The sequence below is a fragment of the Narcine bancroftii genome, chromosome 9, assembly GCF_036971445.1.
Source record: "Narcine bancroftii isolate sNarBan1 chromosome 9, sNarBan1.hap1, whole genome shotgun sequence".
In the NCBI taxonomy this organism is placed as follows: Eukaryota; Metazoa; Chordata; class Chondrichthyes; order Torpediniformes; family Narcinidae; genus Narcine; species Narcine bancroftii.
Window position 1 is genome coordinate 88,264,214 of NC_091477.1, and position 15,416 is coordinate 88,279,629.

The following is a 15,416-nucleotide window of genomic DNA, read 5'->3' on the forward strand; positions in this document are numbered from 1 at the left end:
GAATATTATTAATTTGAAATGGACTGATCGAATTAAATATTTGGGTATAATTTTGAATGTTAATTATCAATCTTTATATAAATTTATGTTCTGTTAATAAAAAAAATTAAAACTGATTTGATTAAATGGAAAGATTTACCTATTAATTTATTGGGTAGGATAAATATAATTAAGATGAATATTTTTCCGCATATACAATATTTGTTTCAATCTATTCTGTATTTACTTGATCATTTTTTTTTCGAGACTTGAATAAAATGGTTAGGGAGTTTTTACGGAGAGGTAAATTTTTGAGAGTAGCTTTGAATAAATTAACTTGGAAATATAAGTTAGGGGGATTACATTTACCACATTTTCAAAATTATTATGAAGCAGCCCATCTTAAATTTATTAGTTCATTGATGGATTTGGTACGGCCTCCTAGTTGGGCCAAAATTGAGATGGCAAATATTTCTGAATTTGAAATACATCAATTTTTGTTTAGATGGAATATAAATTTGTTACAACAATATAATGTGCCTATACTAAAACATTTAATGAAGTTATGGATAAAGAAAAATAAAATGATAGGTTCTAGGGGTAAATTATCGGCTTTGACTCCGTTGTATAATAATCAACTTATTTCTTTTTCAAGACATAATCGGTTTATTGCATTGGAGATTTAAAGGTGTGAAAAATTTGGGAGATTGTTTTAAAGAGGGTAAATTTTTATCTTTTCATCAGATGAGGGACAGTTTTGGTATTGATAAGAACTCTTTGTTTCTCTATTATCAAATTCGATCTTTGGTAAGATGTATGTTTGGTAGAGATATGATTTTACCTGAAATGACTAAATTTGAGACTTTTCTTATGAAGGTACCAGAGAAGGGTTATATTTCATCTATGTATCAAATATTACAGGATGGTATGGATAAAAAGGGTTGGGAAAGATCTAAAAGTAAATAGGAAGCGGATACTGGTTTTATTTTTTCCGAGGATGATTGGTTAGATATCTGTTATGATAGTGTAACTAGACTGATAAATGCACATTATGCAATGATTAACTATAATTTTTTACATCATTTATACTTAACACCTGAAAAATTTTAAAAATGTTTGGTTTTAATGAATCAGATTTGTATTTTAGATGTGGTAATACAGTTGGAACTTTTTTTCATGCTGTTTGGTCATGTATACATATACAGTCTTTTTGGAAGAAAATTCAATTGTTTTTAGAATACCTGTATAAGATTAAAATACTTTTAGATCCGACAGTATTTTTATTGGGTAGTTTGCAACCTCTGAAAGGCTTGGGATTAGATAAGTTTCAGCTTGCTTTTGTATATTTAGCTTTATCTGTAGCGAAAAAATGTATTGCTAGTACGTGGAAAGATACAAATATGATTGATATTAATAGATGGCATAATGAGATGAGATATTGTTTAATAATGGAAAAAATTACATATGTTTTGTGTGAAAATTATATATTTTTATTAATAAGTGGTTGTTATATTCAGAATATTTACATTTCTATTTACATTGATTAAATCTTAATATGTATATTTAATTTTTCTTTAATATTTTTTCTTTTTTCTTTCTTTATAGCTCTCCTTAGGAGAGTTGGCTGAAGGGGGGTTCTTTTCTTTTTTTTTCTATAAAAAAATAACGTTCATGTTTATGGTTAATTGTTGTTTATGTCATATACTATTTATTTTTTGAACGAATAAATAAAGTTTAAAAAAAAGAAATGGACACATTTCAAACCCTCCAAATGACTACTTTATATTTCACCCCCTGTCTGGACTCTCTTTCAAACCTACAATACATTGTATCATCCTTTCCACCTTCTGCTCTACACTCTGCCCTCACATTCTGGTTTCCACCCCCCCCCCACCAAACTAGTTTAAACTCTCTCCAACAGCTCGAGCAAACCTATCCTTTTGTACGGGTCATACCTTCCCCAGAAGAGATCCATAAAATTAACAAATCTGAACGCCTGCCTCCTGCTCAAACTCTTCAGCCACACATTCATCTGCCAGAACTTCCTGTCCCTACCTTACTGGTTCGTGGCACAGGCAGCAATCCTAAGATTACCACCTTTGAGGTCCTGCTTTTCAGCTTCCTTCCTAACTCCCTATGTTCCTTCTTCGGGACCTTATCCCAACTCCTACCTATGTCATTGGTATCAACATGGACTACAATAGCTGGCTGCTCATCCTCCTGTGCTTTAGAATGCTTTAGACTCTGAGATGTCCTTGACCTTTGCATTTGGGAGACAACATACCATGATCTGCTTCACAGAACCTCCTATTTGCCGAATTATTGAATCCCAAGCAGGCTCAGGAATGGTCAGTACTTGGAGGGAGAATGCCGAGGAACACCAGGAGCTGCAGGTTTTTGTGAGGAGTGGTATACAAAGTGGCGACTCTCTCTCTGCCTTACGGTAGACAAAAGTTAAAGAATTTCATGTTTGTTAAATTCTAAATGTAGTATTAGATGGCAATAATGGTACCTTTACTAAAGCTCTCCTCTTGGCTGAAAGGCCAGAATCTGTGCCAGAGACCTGATCACTTTGACATCCTTGGAAGATTATTCCCCCAATAGTAAACAAAATATTATACGTATTGCTGATGGGAACAGCAACTGGGGTACTCTCCACCGTCTACCTATTCCCTTATATTTCCTCTCAGTTACCCAGATACCTATCTCCTGACTTTTGGGGGTAACTGTCTCCCTAAAGCTTTTGTCTATCATCCCCTCTGCCTCCCTCATGATCCAAAGTTCATCTAGCTTCAGCTCCCATTCCCTCAAACAGTCTCAGGGGCTACAACTGGATGCACCTCTTGAAGGTGAAGTCATCAGGCAATTGTGCTCTCCCAGATTTCCCACATCCTGTAATCTGAGCATTCCACTTCCCTGGCAACCATCTACTTTACCTAGTCTTATCCAACCTTACCTGTTTTAAGTCCTCAGCCTCTGCTTTCTGAAGCCACTCGAGCTAAAGCCTATAAATCCCCACTCCTACACTGGGCAGCACTCACTTTGGCAGCACTGTTTAAACTTCCCTTGTTTTTATTGACTACAGCTAATTAGCTAATGGAGAAATGTAAACAAGTACCTACTTATCCTGATACTTTTTAATCACTTCTCTCATTAACAGTCTTGCTCTCATAGTCCCTGATGAGATTTAAATGAGCACCTACCTCTCCCGCTGCTTTTTAACTGTTCTTCCTATCGTTCACTGTTCTGCTCTCGTGGTCCCCAATAGTAATAGGGATAATCCTGGGAATTGTAGATCAGTGAGTCTTACATCAGTGGTTTTCAAACTATTGGAGAGGTATCATAAGTACAGGATTTATATTAAGAAATGTACAGTATTTTCAGGGATAGCCTCATGAGCCCGATTGAGTTTTTGGAGGAGGTAATGAAATAAATTGATGAAGATAGGTTGGAAGATGTGATGTATATGGATTTTAGTAAGGCATTTGACAAGGTCCTGCATGGAAGACTTATTCAGCAAGTTATAAAATATGGAATCCATGGAACCTTGGCTGTGTGGATTCAGAATTGACTTGCCTACACAAAACAAAGTGTGGTAGTGGATGGGAAGTTTTCTGCTTGGAAGTCAGCCACAAGGATCTGGCTTTTGACCCCCTACTCTTGGTGATTTTGATAAATGTGAGAAGTAAAAGTAGTAGAAGGATGGATCAGTAGAAGATGATACAAAGGTTGGACACTCCACGATGCTAATGGTTTAACTTGAACTTGAAAAATCGGCAGTGATTTTTTTAAAAGTTTTGCATTAATATTAATATGAAAATAATAAAACGTTCTGTGTATAACACAAAAATACTGGAGAAACTCAGCAAGTCACACAGCTTTCTTTGTAGCAAAAATAAAGTTACATAACCAACATTTTGGGCCTGACCACTTCATCAAGGTATGAGCTAAAAACAGACAGATGCCTGAACAAAATTCTGAGATTTGTGATTCCAGAATCTCTCCTGCATCTGATCCAAGGAACCATCCTACCCTTAAGCAAAAGTCAACAAGAAAATCTACAGATGCTGGAGGTCAGTGCAGTACGCAAAGGTGCTGGAGAAATTCAATAGCTCATGGAGCATCCAGAGGAAAGAAAATGCAGGTGGCATTTTGGGCCTGAGCCATTCCTCAGGTGTGCTGAAAATCAGATGGATACAGTTGGGAGGGTAGATTAGAAAGAAGTAGAGGAGAGAGAGGGCAGGAGGGCTAAGAAAATATCTCTCTGATAGGAGGGAAGGTGGTGGGGAGCTAGAAGGAGGGTGACAGTGGGATGAGGGAAGGAGAGAGGGTTAATGGATATTGGAGAAGCCAGTATAGATGAGCTCTGATGAGATAATGCCAAGATGAGGTTTTTCCTGCAATTTGCAGGTGGCCTCAACTTGGCAGTGCAAGAGGTCATGGATAGATATGTCAGTGGCAATGCTGTGGAATTGAAGTGTTGGTCTCTGGGAAATTTTTGCTGTTGCTTTTTCTTTAAATGACTCAAGTGTCGGTGGGTGAATTAGGTCAGTTCAGCTCCGAAAAATATTTGGATAAATGAAGATTTCTGATTTGTTTGGGATATTCTCGTTCATCCAAATTTTTTTTAAAAAATTGGATAAATGAGGATTTTGGAGAAACCGATTTCAGATAATTGGAGTTGTACTGTACTTTTATAGGAAGTGGTCAGACGTGGACATACCCCTCCATAAATCTTCGTCCACGAAGCCAAGCCAAAGGTCATGAATTAATGAATGACAGGAAAATAGAGCTTGAAGCTTGGACACTGATCTTAACTAAGGTGTGGTTCGATGCTGCAAAACATAGTTAGGAAGGCTTGATATTACCATAAGCTTGAGATTGAATGATCGAAGAATAACATACGTCAGTTTTGCCATCACAGTTCTCTATTGAAGAAGAACTGGACTGATTTTAAAAGTAGCATTGTTTTGATTCTTTGGGTAATGAAAATATCTGTGGATATGACGTATGAAGAGTGTTTCATTGAACACAGTGTAAATTAGTATTGATCACAGTGAGATACATTTTGCATAGCTTACGGTTGCAATAAAAGATGCATCAACGTATATTGCAGCAAATGGTTGCATGTAGATTCAGGCGTCAATTGTACAGGTGTTCAAGATGAGCGTGGTAACCTGTCTAAATTACTATTGACCAGTGGCAATTGTATTAACAGTGATGAAGTGTTTTCAATGTCTGAGTGGTGACATGGTTCCATTCCAATTCGCCTACCGTAGCAGCAGGTCTATGCAGATGTCATCTCACTGGTTCTACACAAAGCCCTGGAACACTTGGACAGCAAAGATATCTCTTTAAGGACTACATTTCAGCATTCAACACCATCACCCCCTCAAAAATGACCAAGAAACTCAAGACTTGGGACTCAGCACCCCACTGTGTAATTGGATCTTGGATTTCCTCACCTCCTGGCCACAATCAGTGAGGATTGGTAAAAACATGTTCTCCACAATCTCTATCAATACCGGAGCATCATAAGGCTGCGTTCTTAGGCCCCTGCTCTACTTGCTATTGTTATGAGCCCAAAGGACCCCAAACCCCAGCAGCAATAGATATTCACCACGACAAATGGTTACTTAAAAGTTGTTTTTAATTATCTTGAAACATAAAAACAGAATCAAACTTTAACTAATCTCTATTTTTAACTTATTTAACTTAACCCAACTTAAACCCCTTCTAATTCTAAGCGCACATTATGTAATGTGTGTGTAAATTTAAGAACGTTCTTTGGTTCACAGTCCAACCTCACTTCTCTTTCTTCCAAGTTCTCTGGTTGCAGGCAATTCTTATACTGTGCACAGAATTTAACATGTATAAAGTTCACCAGGCTTTGGTGCTCGAAAAGTAAATGGTTACCGCTCAGGAAGGTTCTTGTAGGTTTTGTAGGATTTCCACAATTGAGTTACCCCAATTAGTCACCTCAATGTCTTGCTGATGAAACTTGCCCCATCAGGGTTCTCCAGATGATAACCTCTTTCTTTCAGGTTACCACAGAGTTCCTTTCTGTTCCCCTTATTCCAAGAGAAACACTAGGGTGAAAAACGTGTCATGGTGTTTTATTTTCTTTGCTTAAAGGACTGACCTGCACATAGATACAATATTTTGATGAAAGACAAGCACATTTAGTGATGATGTGCAGCAAATTTCCAGAATAATCTAGATAATAAAATGGTACTATCTCCTAATTGGTAGGTAGCAAATATAATTGGTGTATATTGAAACATGTCACAGAAATCGATACTCAGTAGATTCTGTCTACACAATCGTCTCTAACGGTTCATATTTTTATCCATGAATGTGGTATAAGATGATCTTTGCAATTATATGGCCGTAATTGTGTTAATGGTAGTAAGGTGGGAAGATGACAATATATTAGAAAGATTAAATAGTTTGGTGGAAAGCTAGTTGAAAGAGGCATGAGAATTTTATAGAGCTTGTGAAAAAAAACGCTATACAGATGAATAGATAATGTGGAAACTATTTCATCTTGTTGTGAGCTTGTTTTCAACAAATGTTCCTTTTCTCATTGTGATTAATTGAAAACTGCTTAAGGGGGTCCATTTATGGTCTATTATCAAAACCTAAAGAATTTGGGTTGTTCTGAAGCTTTGGTGCTGTGCTTGTACTGTCCACCTCCAGGTTGTTGTCTCTTGATTCCTATGTGTCATCTTTTAACCTTGCTTAGTGGTAGGGGTTCTGAATTATAAGGATTTTTTGGGTTTTTTTCTTCTCTTGAATTTTACAATACCATTTATGGCTCTACTGTTCAATTGTGCATAATGTAAACATAAATAAAAATATTTTAAAAAGAAAACTTCTTGAGAAAATATGCACATTTATTTGATGTCAAACTGCGGGAAATTGTAAGAATAGATTTTCTGTCGATGAACAATACCTTTGGATTAGATTCTGCAGGTAAATGGTAGCAAATTGGGGATGTATGCATTCCACCTTAAATCCTTAATGTATTTTCTAATATGTTCTGCTGTAGACTTGCTGAATTCCTCAGCATTTATGGTGGGCTACTTTTTCTGGGAGCCTACTAATGTCAGCAGGGATTGTAGGACATGGAAAAAGGTGGATCAGAACAGTGCCGTCTGCCATAAGTATAAGTTGGCTGTAAACTGCTATGGAGTAAATTAATAATATAAAATGTCTGTTCATCAAGAGTCTCATTTAAAGCACTGATGTTGAAAAATGATGTATTTTCCACATTTTTTAATAGTATAATTGTATTATGTTCAGATTTACAGAAAGCATCTTGAAAGTTAATTTTGAAGATGTTTTGCAGGAGTTTAACATATTGGCATGGACAGGAGATTGGCTGACAGGAAATGGAGAATAGGTATAATTTTTTTCAGAGTTGGCAGGATGTCATTTTTGTTCTGATTCTTAGAATTATTCATCTTGATTTGTGGATATCCCAATTAAAATTCTGCTTACCTGAATGGCAATTGTCTTAGGGGGGCAGGGGGGAAATGGTGGAAGGGTTATGGTTATTGTATTAACAATCTGGATGTAAATGTCGAAGGTATGAAGAGTAAGTTTGCAAATGACATGAAAATTGGGGATGTTGTGAAGAGGATAATCTTTGATTGGTTGGCAAGGTGGGGAGGAAAATGGCAGATGGAATTGAATACTAAAAAATGTGAGCTTTAACATTTTGGTAGCATTAGGTAAGTCTATACACAATGCTGGAGAAACTCGGTAGGGATCGAGGGATGACTGCAATATGCAGATAAATCTTGATATAGATTTGAAAGGCAACAGCATGGGCAGAAAAGGTAGTTAAGAAAACATACAGAATAATTCCCATTTTTGTCAGTGTATTGTATTAGAGAGCAGGAAGATTCTATTCCAACAGTGTAAAACATTGGTTAGGCCACAGCTAGAGTATTGAGCACAGTTCTTTGCATTGCAAGAGGGATATGATGCTGAAACAAGCCATGAAAGACCTCAACAATGAAGACGCTGTTTACATCCGGTACTGCATGGATGGCAGTCTCTTTAATCTGAGGCGCCTGCAAGCTCACACCAAGACACAAGAGCAACTTGTCCGTGAACTACTCTTTGCAGACGATGCTGCTTTAGTTGCCCATTCAGAGCCAGCTCTTCAGCGCTTGACGTCCTGTTTTGCGGAAACTGCCAAAATGTTTGGCCTGGAAGTCAGCCTGAAGAAAACTGAGGTCCTCCATCAGCCAGCTCCCCACCATGACTACCAGCCCCGCTACATCTCCATCGGGCACACAAAACTCAAAACGGTCAACCAGTTTACCTATCTCGGCTGCACCATTTCATCAGATGCAAGGATCGACAACGAGATAGACAACAGACTCGCCAAGGCAAATAGCACCTTTGGAAGACTACACAAAAGAGTCTGGAAAAACAACCAACTGAAAAACCTCACAAAGATTAGCGTATATAGAGCCGTTGCCATACCTACACTCCTGTTCGGCTCCGAATCATGGGTCCTCTACCGGCATCACCTACGGCTCCCAGAACGCTTCCACCAGCATTGTCTCCGCTCCATTCTCAACATTAATTGGAGTGACTTCATCACCAACATTGAATTACTCGAGATGGCAGAGGCCGACAGCATCGAATTCACGCTGCTGAAGATCCAACTGCTCTGGGTAGGTCACGTCTCCAGAATAGAGGACCATCGCCTTCCAAAGATTGTGTTATATGGCGAGCTCTCCACTGGCCACCAAGACAGAGGTGCACCAAAGAAGAGGTACAAGGACTGCCTAAAGAAATCTCTTGGTGCCTGCCACATTGATCACTGCCAGTGGGTTGATATCGCCTCAAACCGTGCATCTTGGCGCCTCACAGTTCGGCAGGCAGCAACCTCCTTTGAAGAAGACCGCAGAGCCCACCTCACTGACAAAAGGCAAAGGAGGAAAAACCCAACACCCAACCCCAACCAACCAATTTTCCCTTACAACTGCTGCAACCGTGTCTGCCTGTCCCGCATCGGTCTTGTCAGCCACAAACGAGCCTGCAGCTGACGTGGACATTACCCCTCCATAAATCTTCGTCCGCGAAGCCAAGCCAAAGAAGAAAGAAAGAAAGGGAGCAGAGGGAGCTTGCCAGGATGTTGTTTGGGATGGAGTTATGAAGTCAGACATGACGAATGAGATAGTTTAGTTCATAGTGGAGAAGGCTGAAGGGAGCAGGGGAGTGAAGAGAAATCTTGTGGAACTGTTCAAATTTTTGAGGGGCATAATAGAAAAGGTAATGAGAAATAAGAGCTAATAATAACAAAGTTATTCAATTAAGAGTATTTCAAAGCTCTGTTGGAGTCCTGGAGTTTTACAGCCCCACCCCAGCCATCCTCACTACATTTACATTCTGGGCTTATTCCATTTGACTGAATTTATTTGATATCCTTCTATGTACTTCCTTTCGTGAATCTGTCCAGATTTTGATTAGAGCATCAAAATTGTGCTTATTTCTCCCACTTCTGACAATTACTTTTGAATTCTTGAGAACTTAACAGAAATATTTTCAGCTGTGAATAGCTTTAAGCCTGTTATTCTGCCTTAAATATTTACAATTTTTTTTGTTTTTGAACCAACAGTGTCAAAGTTCTGATCAATCTTGAATATATTTATCCATTTTGTGTTTTGTTGATGAAATGACTTGGCTTAATGATTGTTATCCGTTGTGTGTTTGCAAATTCCAGTTAATTTATTCAGAATCCATGAATGAATACAAAGCATTGGATTAAAAATTGAAGCAATTGTTGAAATGCTCATCCATGCGTTCTTTCTACCAGTGCCTCTTGTGACAGCTAATTTTGACATTCTTTTGGGGGGGGGGGGGGGAAGGGAAGGAAATCCTACAAAAAGTTGTGAAAGGGTTGATTTGATTACAGATGTTTAAAATAGTGCATTTCTACATGATTGATGACACAGCTCAAAGCAGATTGAATCACTTGTAAAATTCTGATGAATACAAACTGGCCAATGAAGTGAAGCAGTGGAAGTGATGGATCAGCCAAATTCTTACTCTTCCCAGATCAGGTCAATGTGTGTATTACAATGTTAGTGTATTTTTTAGAACCAAATATCACATACCCTTAGGGGAACTTAAGAAAAAGCCAAAGAAACCTAAAATTAAAAAAATGATGAGGAACAAAATACAAGAGCACGTCATCTGTGCCACTACCCACTTGATTGATCTCTGTCATTTCAATACTGGCATGGATTGTTGCATTTCCTCTATTCAGAAGGGGTATAATTATATCTGCTTACCAATGTGTTTCAGATAGGGTTGCCATACCCTAACAAGTGTGTCATATTTCCTTCTTAAATTGTAACGTGATTTTCTCCAGGGGAATTCAACTCTGCATTTCCGTATCCCATTGTGTAATATTTAGTTGGGGATCAAACTATTTCCTGGCTACCAACAAGGCAACCTTCACAAAATGAATTTAGTATCAGGTGTCCCATCAAATTTCATGGCAGTCTTTATTCTCTATTGGGGTGCAGTTCTGGTCACCCAGCTTTAGAAAACACTATAATTCAGCTGGAAAGGATGCAGAAAAGATTCATGAGAATGTTACTGCCACTGCTGGGCTTGAATTAGCAGGAGAGGCTGAATAAGTTGGGACCTTTCTCCCAGGATTGCAGGAGGCTAAAGACAGATCTTTTTCAAGGAATATAAAATAACGAGAGGCATAGACAAGGTAAATAGTCATAGTGTTTTTACCAGGATAGGGGAGCCTAAGACCAGAGGCCATAGATTGAAGGTAAGAGGGAAAATATTTAAAGGTGCTGGAGGATCCCTTTTTTCACAGATGAAATGAGGTGCCAGAGTCAGTAATGAAGGTACAATTGAAACATTTGAAGGATATTAACACAGGTATATGGAGAGGAGAGGAGACAAATGGGGCTAGGTTGGGTAGTAAACATGGACCATTTGGGTCAAAGGGCCTGTTTCCATGTTGTAAAGCAATATGACAATTTTTTTGTCCATGTTGTTCATGCAGTCCAGCTTGCGACTTTTGTGAGGAACGTTCTGGGCATATTTTCATAAGCTCAAAGCAATGATTAAATCGTACCACTGCCGATGGGGCAAGAAAGTCCCCCCTCGTGCTTGTACCCCGCTGCTAAAACCAACACGGCAATGGGAAATGAGCAGTCCGGCTGCCGATAGTGGCCTCAGCAGTTGGCACACAGAAAGGCCTACTCTAACTCAGAGACCAGAGGATCAAGAGGGATTTCCTTGTCGACACAGGCATGGAGATTAGCCTCATCCCTCCCATGTACTTTGAGGCAAGAAACAACATCAAAGGCTTTCCCCTGCATGGCCAACAGGTCCTCCATTCCCAGCTGTGGCACCATCCTGCTCACCATCCACATGGCAGATGCTGTTTCTCAGAGGGAGTGCACCATTGCGGCTGTGCGACAGGTGCTTCTCGGAGGGGAATTCCTCTGGGCTCATGAACTGCTGGTGGACATGACAAGATGCCAGATAGTAAATGGCACAGTGTTCCAGACTTTCCCCTTCACCCTACGGAGGTGCCCTTTCCTGCCACTGGGATTTCACACCCTGGACCAAGATGAATACGCTTCCCTGCAGGCCAAATACCCGGCTCTATTGGCACCGAGCTTCCATGACTCCATCCAGCCACATGGCGTGGAGCACCACATAGAGACCGCTGGCTCCCCAGTGCAAGCACGAGCCTGACGCCTCCTGCCAGACAGGCTCCAACAAGCCAAGGCTGAGTTTACCACCATTGAATTGGCGACCGTCTGCTGTTCCAACAGCCTGTGGGATTCCCCGCTGCACATGGTGAAGAAGAGCTCCGGCTGTTGTCATCCGTGCGGCGACTACCAATGAGGTGACGGACCCGGACAGGTACTCCATCCCACACGTCCAGGATTTCGCCACGAGACTACAGGGCTGCAGGGTATTCTCCAAGGTGGATCTCGTGAAGTGGTACCACCAAATCCTGGTACACCCCAGCGACATGCCTTTCGGACTCAAAAACGCAGCCCGGACATTCCAGCAGCTAATGGACGTGGTCGGCAGGGACCTCAACTTCATTTTCATTTATCTAGACGACATCTTCATTTCCATCCCCGACACCAGCACCCACAGGATGCACCTCACCTGCTTGTTCAACAGACTGCAGCAGTTTGGGTTCACAGTGAACCCGGCCAATTGCCAGTTTAGGCCTGCAAATAATAGACTTCCTGGGGCACCACATCATCCGAGAGGCCGCCACACCACTACCCGACAAGGTGGAAGCCATTCCTAACTTCCCCAAGCTGAACATGACCAAAGAACTACAGGAGTTTCTGTGGATGGTTAACTTCTACCATCGCTTCCTCCCGGGAGTGACCACCCTCATGCAGCCTCCCTTCGGCCTTGTCAAACGCGGCGACAAGATGCCGCAATGGACACTGGAGGCCACAAAGGCTTTCCACGTCACCAAGGCAACACTGGCAAAGGCCATGGCACTGGTACACCTAGATCACACCTCCTTCCTGGCCCTCACAATGGATGCTTCAGACAGAGTGGTGCGCACGGTGCTAGGGCAATGGGTTGATGAGCACTGGAGACCCCTCGACTTCTTCAGTAAGCACCTCTGAGCCCCAGAGCTCAAATACAGCACATTTGACCACGAACTGCTGGCCTTGTATCTGGCGATATGGCACTTCTGTTACATTGCTAGAGGGGAGAGCATTCACTGCCTACGCTGACCAAAAACCATTGACTTACACACTCAGGGAGGGCTCAAACCCGTGGTCAGCAAGACAACCATGGCATCTCTCCTACGTATTGGAATTCACCACAAGCTGTTCCGGCCCACTATAACTGCAACCTCAGGAGGGCTCGATGATGCCCAGCTCGCCAAGGACCAGAGGGAGGATGCAGACGTCTAGGCATACCAGAAGGCCATCACCAGTCTGAAGGTCAGATATTCTGCCCCACATCAGGAGAACTGACCCAAGTATGTGACATCTCCACCAGATCCCCAAGGCTGATCCTATCCATGACCTGGCGACAGCAGTTTTTTGTCCAGATACATGGTTTATCGCACCCTTCCATAAGGTCCATGGTCTGCCTGCTCTCAGACGTTTGTGTGACATGGCCTCCACCAAGAAGTTACCCTGTGGGCTTGAATCTGCTTACAGTTCCAGTACGCCAAGGTTCCCCCCTACAGACCTTCAAGCTGGCCCAATGCAGGTTCAACCATGTCCACATCGATATCGTCAGCCCACTCCAAGTGAGCCAGGGTATGAGGTATTTGTTCACAACCATCGACAGATTCACTCGCTTGCCAGAGGAGATACCCATGGCTGCATACAACACAGAGAAGTGTGCCCGGGCTTTTCTGACCACCTGGATCACATGTTTTGGACTCCCGACCTACATCACATCAGACCAAGGAGTGCAGTTCATCTCCTCCCTCTGGTCCAACCTGGTGAAATTCTGCGGCAGCCGGGTCCACTATGCAACGGCCTAATATCCCCAAGCAAATGGACTGGTCGAATGGTTCCACTGCCACCTGAAGGCTGCGTTGAAAGCCCAACTGACTTGGACAAACTGGATGGACGAGCTCCTGTGGGTACTGCTCGAGAGCCGTATGACACCGAAGGAAATCCTACCAGCATCGTCTGCAGAGATGGTGTAGGGCGCACCACTTACCATCCCAGAGGACCTACATTTCAACCCCCCCCCACCGCAGACCAGTACGTTAGACATCCTGCACAAGCTGAGAGAGCAAGTGGGTGGACGACCCCCCTGCCACCATCCAGACACGACTCACCACCCAGCCACATTCCAGTGGATCTGCAGTTCACACACTACGTTTTTGTACACAGAGGACAGCAAGGGACCCTTCTACAGTGCCCATACAAAGGCCCCTTCAAGGTACTGCAGAGAGACGGTAAGGTGTTCACATTAGACCTTGGCGGCCAACAGGACAAATTTACATTTGACCGCCTCAAAGTTGCACACCTGGACTCCAACCTGCCAGCCCCAAACCCCCAGGTCAAGCGCAGAGGTAGACCACTCAAAGTGAACAGAGTGTAAGTCTCAGAGTGCGGCATCGATTCGGGTGGGGGGGGTGGTGTAGCGGGCTGAGCGAATGCGAGTAAACAGGCCGAATCGCCGCAATATGCGGCCAGTCCAAGATGGTGCGGGCTCTCCTTTACTGCCGAGAAGGAGCCTGCGCCTAGCACCACGTGCAGGTTAAGGAGCCTTCCATTTTCGGTTTGCAGCCAGCTGGCTGGAGAGTGACACAGTGATGTGACAATGTCATTTCTGGGAGTCGGAGAGTACATCGCCGGGAGTGGGCGGGCCAGTGCGGACATGTGGGAAATTCAAACCAGTAAAGTTAGTCTTTGTTTTACACTCGCCTTGTGTGGACGTCTCTATTTGGTAGCGCTGCCACAGCAGACGCTACACTGTTGTATTTAAACACACATAGTAGCAAAACAAGGTAAATGAGTGAAAAGCACAGTGAGAAATTGGCAGGTACAATTTTGTAGGCGTAAGAGCTGTGGCTGAAAGAATTAAAGCTGGGATCAAAACATCCAAGGATGCACGTCATATTGAAAAGACACAGGTGGACAGAGGGGGCTATGGGAGAAACAAAAATTACAAAATGGGCCATAGGATCAGAAGTTATGGATAAATTAAGAAATTTCAAGCATAAAAATAAAAGACCATTCTATCATCAAATTCTCAAATCATTTTAATGGCATAAGTCCCATGGCACAGGTGAGATAGAGTGTTTTCTTTGTGGAAAATTGTCTGCGAATTTTTATAATCATTACTGGGAGTACTTGAAAAATAATTTGAACTTCAGTTCAATATGATGAGTGGAGAACCTTCTTTTTGACTTGCTATATTTAATGCTCTTACATAGTTCACGATCAAGACATCGTCATCGCTCTCACAGCAGTGAATGCTCAAGCCGTAGGCGAAGTTATAGTCGAAGCAGGTCTCGAGGAAGAGATCGACACAAAGGCAGAGACAAAGGACGAGATAAGGTTCGGGAAAAAGTAAAAGAAAAGGAATCAAGGAGTGACAAGAAAGGGTAAGATGTAATTCTAGGATATTATAGTTTTTGATTTAAATTCCATTGACTGGGAATAAGTGTGAACAGTTGTTTGTCTTCCCACCAGATTGGATGTTTTTCAAGCTGAAATATTTGGGTAAAATATTTTATGTTCGGATACTTGTTAATGTTTGATTGTGGCTTATGTTAATTTAACTGTATATGAATAGTTTGGATTTCTGGAAATAATCAAATGTCAATGAATATAGGAATTTTATTTTTTGCTGAACTTGGACCTTTATATAGTAGTTTGCTGAAGCCATTATTGTAATGATGGAATTATTCACTATTGAAACAA

At 41.6% G+C, this 15,416-nt stretch overlaps 1 protein-coding gene across 2 annotated transcripts in view; it reads left to right on the top strand.

Moving 5' to 3' along the window:
• rsrc1 (arginine/serine-rich coiled-coil 1) overlaps positions 1–15,416 on the top strand; it is a 362,698-nt gene that overhangs the window by 56,395 nt on the left and 290,887 nt on the right. The window contains exon 4 of one of the 2 annotated variants that reach the window (XM_069896751.1): positions 14,927–15,097. The exons of the other annotated variant lie outside the window; for it this stretch is intronic. Coding sequence (XP_069752852.1) covers positions 14,927–15,097 — 171 coding nt within the window. The remainder of the gene's footprint in view (positions 1–14,926; positions 15,098–15,416) is intronic. 2 annotated transcript variants of the gene reach the window in all.